At 32.9% G+C, this 5,717-nt stretch overlaps 1 protein-coding gene across 10 annotated transcripts; it reads right to left on the reverse strand.

Moving 5' to 3' along the window:
* Positions 1 to 1,446: 1,446 nt before the first annotated feature.
* Positions 1,447 to 4,289, reverse strand: LOC109162996. Of its 10 annotated transcripts, none has more exons than XR_002051186.1 (8): positions 4,069 to 4,289; positions 3,431 to 3,598; positions 3,175 to 3,206; positions 2,912 to 2,954; positions 2,739 to 2,839; positions 2,542 to 2,650; positions 1,901 to 2,011; positions 1,447 to 1,818 (listed from the first exon to the last, which is right to left on the reverse strand). XR_002051186.1 is itself a non-coding variant. In XM_019311707.1 (8 exons), the coding sequence occupies exons 2-7, from the start codon at positions 3,538 to 3,540 to the stop codon at positions 1,957 to 1,959; spliced, it is 450 nt and encodes a 149-aa protein (XP_019167252.1). In that variant the 5' UTR covers positions 3,541 to 3,598; positions 4,069 to 4,289; the 3' UTR covers positions 1,447 to 1,818; positions 1,936 to 1,956. The 10 variants fall into 10 exon arrangements, 7 of the variants coding, with proteins under 7 accessions (XP_019167252.1, XP_019167251.1, XP_019167250.1 ...); XM_019311707.1 differs by having other exon boundaries at positions 1,936 to 2,011; XM_019311706.1 differs by lacking the exon at positions 1,447 to 1,818 and adding an exon at positions 2,333 to 2,446 and having other exon boundaries at positions 1,928 to 2,011.
* Positions 4,290 to 5,717: the final 1,428 nt, after the last annotated feature.

Below are 5,717 nucleotides of genomic sequence, written 5' to 3' on the forward strand. Positions count from 1 at the left end.
ACACAAATTATATTAAATATAAAACTTAACCAATAAATTTGAAACACAATAAACTTTTTTCCATACTTCATTATGCTTTAATATATAAAACTTTACCAATAAATTTGAACACAATAAACTTTTTTTTCATACTTCATTATGCTTTTATATATATATATATATATATATATATATATATATATATATCGAGATAGAGATTGAGCTATAATAATAAAATATAATGTAGGAACCGTTGGTAGGATAACAAATAATAATCAAATAAAATTGACTATTATTTTCTGGAAAGAAGGGAAGAAAAGATGAAGAAATTTGGCTAGTGTTTGGTGTTGGGTTTTTGCAAGAGTCAAGTGAGCACTCTTTCCTTAAAACCTTATTTGCCACCTCCCAAAGATGCTAGGAGCGTTGTGGCCTAGGCTTCCCAGGATAAAACTTGCTAGTGATTCAATGTTTGAGCACTCAAACAAGGAATCCGGCGAGCAAGACACGGTTATGAACACAGTATAGATAAAGAAAGAGTAGAAGCAGAGAGGTTTTGAAGCTAAAAGAAGAACTTTCTTGTTCTATTTTTCTGTGTGTAAAACTCTACTGCCCAACTCCTCTTTATATATGGGTGAAGGATTTAATAGCTTTTAATTAGGCACTTAAGGTAACGGAGGACCAAATTGGGGTAATTTTTTAAAGTCAAGGGACCACATTGGGTGCAATTAAAAGTCGGAATGCAAAATTGAAATGAGTCATAGTCAAGGGACCAAAATGGGTAAAAACTCCATTTTTAGGTCAAAGAATCAAAACTCTCCACCCCTAAGGGAGTTTGTATTCAATCATGGCTTTTGTAGAGTTTTAAAGACTTTTAAAATAATAGATTTTAATAAACTTTTATTGACTTTTATTGAGTCATTCAAAACTTTTTAAAACTTTGCAAGACTGTATAAAAGTCTACACTACACCAAATATGACATTTAGTGACGGTTTTTTTTTTTTTTACGTTTAGCGGCGGTTACAAACCGGCACTATTGTATTTAGCGGCGGTTGTTCAACTGTGTCTAAATAGTGTGTCGCGAATCATTTAGCGGCGGTTTTGAACCGCCTCTAAAATTGGATATTTTTGTTTAAGTTTTAGAGACGATTTTGATCTGTCAGCAAATGTTTAATTTAATTTATTATTTTAAACAAACCGCTGCTAAATTATATTTTTATTTTTAAAATATTTTTATTATATAATAATTGTGATATTTTCAAAAAACCACTAAAATTTTATTGTTTTTTTATATTTTATTTTTTGATCCTCTTTAAATTATTTATTTTGTATTTTTATGATCCTCAATCAATTATATATATTTTTTCTTGCAAATCTCTAGATTCAAATTTGCATTACAACCACAAACAAACTATATATACACATCCAATTTAAGAAAAAATCAACTGTAACAAATACTTGTCATTCATAATATAAATAAATATAAAAAAAAAATACATAATGTCGATGGTAATGATAAATTATATGCAAAGAAAAAGAATATTGTTGATGATACAGAAATATTCTGCTTGAACTCGATCAAGTGAGGGTGGGTCTCATTTTCTTCATGTTGTGCAGTTTGTGGTAACCCAGAACTTTTAATGATATCTTGCACGAGGGATTTCTGGTGTGAGAATTAAACTTTTTCTTGTGATATTTTGAATCTTCGGAGACTCAGACAACTCAGGGACTTGGAGAGCAGCAGAGCGGTGCTAATTTCTTCAATTTCCCTTTCTTCATTTGAACAACTTATATAACACTTTATTTCACAATCTTTTGTTGAGCAATATTTGCTAGTCTTCCTGTACAACCAACAAATAATATCAACTCAATTTTTTCAAATAATTATTGAAAACAGGCTTTCTTTTAAGACAAATGAAATACCTGGCCTATATAAATTAACATAGAAGTATTAGCACCTAAATGGTGGTGGTGAACTACTACTGCATACTTTGAGGAAGTTCCACCCACAAATGACATTGCATAATCAAGAACCTGTAAGTTAAAGAATGAATTTAGTCAATTATAACAGCTAAGGGAATTGCTGAAGGAAGAAAAGTGAGCTCAAGTACACCCTCTCTACATTTGGATCCCATTGCACTTTATTGTCTACAACACTAACACCAGGCAGATCCCTGAAGTTTGCTCCCTAACATAATATACACAATGCCTCAGCATTTTTGAGGATCAAAACAAAAGTTCTATACCAAAAAGCTTCAAAGAATTTTTTAAATTGATACCAAAAAGTTCTTATGCACATGCCACTACACCAAACAATTTTAGAATATATATTATTTGCTTGAGATTGTGATGTACCATCAAATAGAAGTGACAGTAAGTATAGAAGTATAGAATGTTCTGTAGAAAATTAAAGTTGAATAGCATTGGCAGCCTTTGGGAAAGCAATATCTAAGAACCTTGCTACAACCCCTGCGACATGAATGAATTAACAATTGCAGATCAAATCATAACAAATATGCTAAAACAAAGACAAGATTAGAACAAGACTGAAGAATCTTGGTTACCCCAATGAATTTGTTAGGTTCAGAGGCTTTCTGTCTGCATTCATTGTGCTATGCAAGGCGCTTGTGGCAACTGTGCTTTTTGTCATCAAATTCTGCCACCATATGAAACCTGTATGATAAAAGTTCATTATATTGCACATGCCATGATAGAGGATATGAATGCCTATGTATTGCATAAAGAATAAGCGCATATATACCTGCTGCATTGTTCGCAGAAGTGCTACTCAGTACCATTAACAAAAACTTGCATTGGGTAGCCTTAGAATGCCCGTTACATCCTTTAGAGGAGTTAAGGTCCCTGTTACAACCATATTCATCGGTCAACAAATGGAACTAAATTAATTTGTTTGATATATTCAAACTTTTGTACCTTGGTCGACTCTTACCTATGAACCTTTTAAATCTTGGCATACCTGCACATCAAACAAAATAAATTAATTAGACAATTTACATGTATAAGAAGACAAATGTATAAAATGTGTTAACACATAGTAATGTATTAAAATATACCTAGATCATCTCAACCTATAGAATTTAAGATGATGTCAACTGATGCAAGTAACAGAGAAAAGACAAAACTATTCTTTTTTTCTCATTGGCATAATCACTTCAGCAATTAGGATAAAAATTTACCTCTATAGCAAGCAAACTTTAGTATACACGATCTGCAAAGAATAGGAAAGAATAAAATAAAAACAATATCCATGATTTTTAATAACCAAAAGGGAAAAAAAAATAAAAAGAAGAAGAAGAAATTTTGAAGTCATAGAATAAGTTAAAGGTTTCAAGCTGATTGCTCTGGGGCCCTCTGAATTCTGCATTAGACTGATGCTCCAAGAACCAAATGGCGAAAATTGTGTAGAATAGGATGGCTGAAGTTACTACCCACGTGTTCCTAGTGAAAGGCTTCAGAAACATCCATGCTTTCTTAGATTTATCATACTCCACAAGAATTATCATTGTCAAGCGTGACTCTATATATGACCGTGTGAACTCCATGTCTTTTGATCAGTCTGCGGGCTAGGATTTTTACGTCACCAACAATAGCATCATAAGTCTAGCATACAACAGAGAAAGGTCAGATTCATCTCTTTACTTGGTTTTGTCAAATGTTAAACAAACAATCTCTTTTGAGGTGAGGATCGATAGTAAAAATATATTATGCATAACTTGAATGGTTTAGTCAATCAAAACAAAAGAACATATAGGCTTACCATATAACCTTGGTCTGCAGAACAAACACAATAACTAAAAATGAAAAAGTTAAGAAGATGACTGGAGAAGTGGCAATAAATTAAGGCTTGTATAGGGTTTATTGTAATCTACTACAAGGAATGAGTAATCTGAATGCTAGAAATTTCAAATTACTTAGTTACCATTTTCAATTGTTTTGAAACCAGTAATCCGACTACTAAAAATTTCAAATCACTTAGTTACGATTCAATTGTTTGGTATTCAACTAAGTTTAATTGGAGGTCATAAATTACAATTTGCAACATAACAAAGAGTGGGGAAGGGCTTTGATACCTGAAAGAAGTATGTTGAGATGCGACGGCGGCAGCTGGTGGCACGGCGGCGGCAGAATGGCGAGAATAGCTCCAATAAGAAAAAAAAATGAAAATATGGCAATAGTGAAGAGAAGGCAAGAAGGAATGGTGGAAAGATTTACGTGGTAGAGAAGGCGGAAGAGCTATGAGAAGAGAGATCTAGAAAGGTTTCAGAGGGAGAAATATATTGAGATGAAATGAGCTTGTCTGACACTGGCTATAATAAATAAAATCGGATTAACAAACACAATTGGCTCCACTGTAACACTGGCTAAATTCAAAATCATTGTTGAATCCGTGTTCGATTCCTGGCAGCGGAATTTTTATATCTCCCTTCTTGTTTTGGTTATTTATGGTTATTTAGTTACTAACTAGTGAAATAGAAGGGCCCAATACATTAGATGGACGGATGGGCTATTTATAAAATATAATCATTAATTATATAAATTATAAATTTTACATAATGTCGTCGAGTAATTAAATAATATTGAAACATTATATTATATTATTGTTGTTGTAAATATAATTGTTTTAATTTGTTGCTATTATCCTGATTTCTGGCTTCCATAATTTCTACCGTTTTCTTAATGCATATGTATATATATCAACTGTTACATAATGAAAATGAGGTTCAGAGGTTCTTTTGATCAAGGCTATCCAACTTCTTTTTCACTCCTAGCAAGAGATAACCTAACCCTTTCTTCAAGATGAGCTCTAATCTTGCGAAGTTAATTGAATGATTATTGAAGATCTACCTCTACCAATCTATCCTTAAACTCCACTCCCACAACTACTTCTCTATTAATGTCCAAAATTCTACTTGAAGGATGTAATCCTTTTATTGGGGTAGTTTGAGTTACTTCCGATGTGATACTTTTAATATTCACATCTAGTTAAACTATTGTGTCCAAACTTGCGGCATCAAGTGTTGTAGATACATCATTTGCATAACTTTCAATCCCGACTTCAATTCTTCCGAAACTGCAATATGTTAAGTTCTCACAACGAATACAAACTCAATTCACACTCGTTAAAAAAGTATAATAAGATAAAAAATTTACAGTTTTCTACCCAATGTTGCAAAAAACGTTAGGCGCCCCCTAGGCGGCAAGGGGGCGCCTAGGCGCTGATTTTTTTATTTTTTATTTTTTTAATTAAAAATGAAATTAAAAATTAAAAATTTTTAAAATTTAGTAATAAAACATAAGGTTTCCATAGTTATTTCTTAGAAACTATCTACGAAAGTGGTTGTAAAATTGTTCAAAAGATTGTTTAAACCATCTAAATACATAAAAAACTAAAATTAAGAGCTAAAGAAGCATTTTTTTGAGAAATTAGTGGACCAAACTGCCTTTGGCCGTTTGCGGTGGATAGATCTCGAAAAAATACGCGATTTGAAAGAAAAATTGTCCAAAACGAACAACCGAGTCAAAAGTTATGCCTTCCCGAACTTTTCGCAATTTAAAACGCAAAAATAAAAAAAAAAAAATTATTAAAGCGCCGGTTCAGCCGTCTAGGCGGCCGTCTAGGCGGCCGCCTAGACCGCCTAGCCGGCCGGCCGCGGAGGAGGCCGATTCCGGCCTTCTTCGCGGCGGTGGCCGAGCGCCTATGCGCGATTTTTGCAATAAT

The sequence above is a fragment of the Ipomoea nil genome, unplaced genomic scaffold, assembly GCF_001879475.1.
Source record: "Ipomoea nil cultivar Tokyo-kokei standard unplaced genomic scaffold, Asagao_1.1 scaffold2975, whole genome shotgun sequence".
Classification (NCBI taxonomy): domain Eukaryota; kingdom Viridiplantae; phylum Streptophyta; class Magnoliopsida; order Solanales; family Convolvulaceae; genus Ipomoea; species Ipomoea nil.

Coding starts and splice junctions, on each gene's coding strand:
- LOC109162996 (XM_019311706.1), bottom strand. CDS start 3,540: ATGGAGTTCACACGGTCATATATAGAGTCACGCTTGACAATGATAATT. Junction 2,955..3,174: donor AAAGTTTGCTTGCTATAGAG/GTAAATTTTTAT, acceptor TTTGATGTGCAG/GTATGCCAAGATTTAAAAGG. Junction 2,651..2,738: donor TTCTGCGAACAATGCAGCAG/GTATATATGCGC, acceptor TTTATCATACAG/GTTTCATATGGTGGCAGAAT.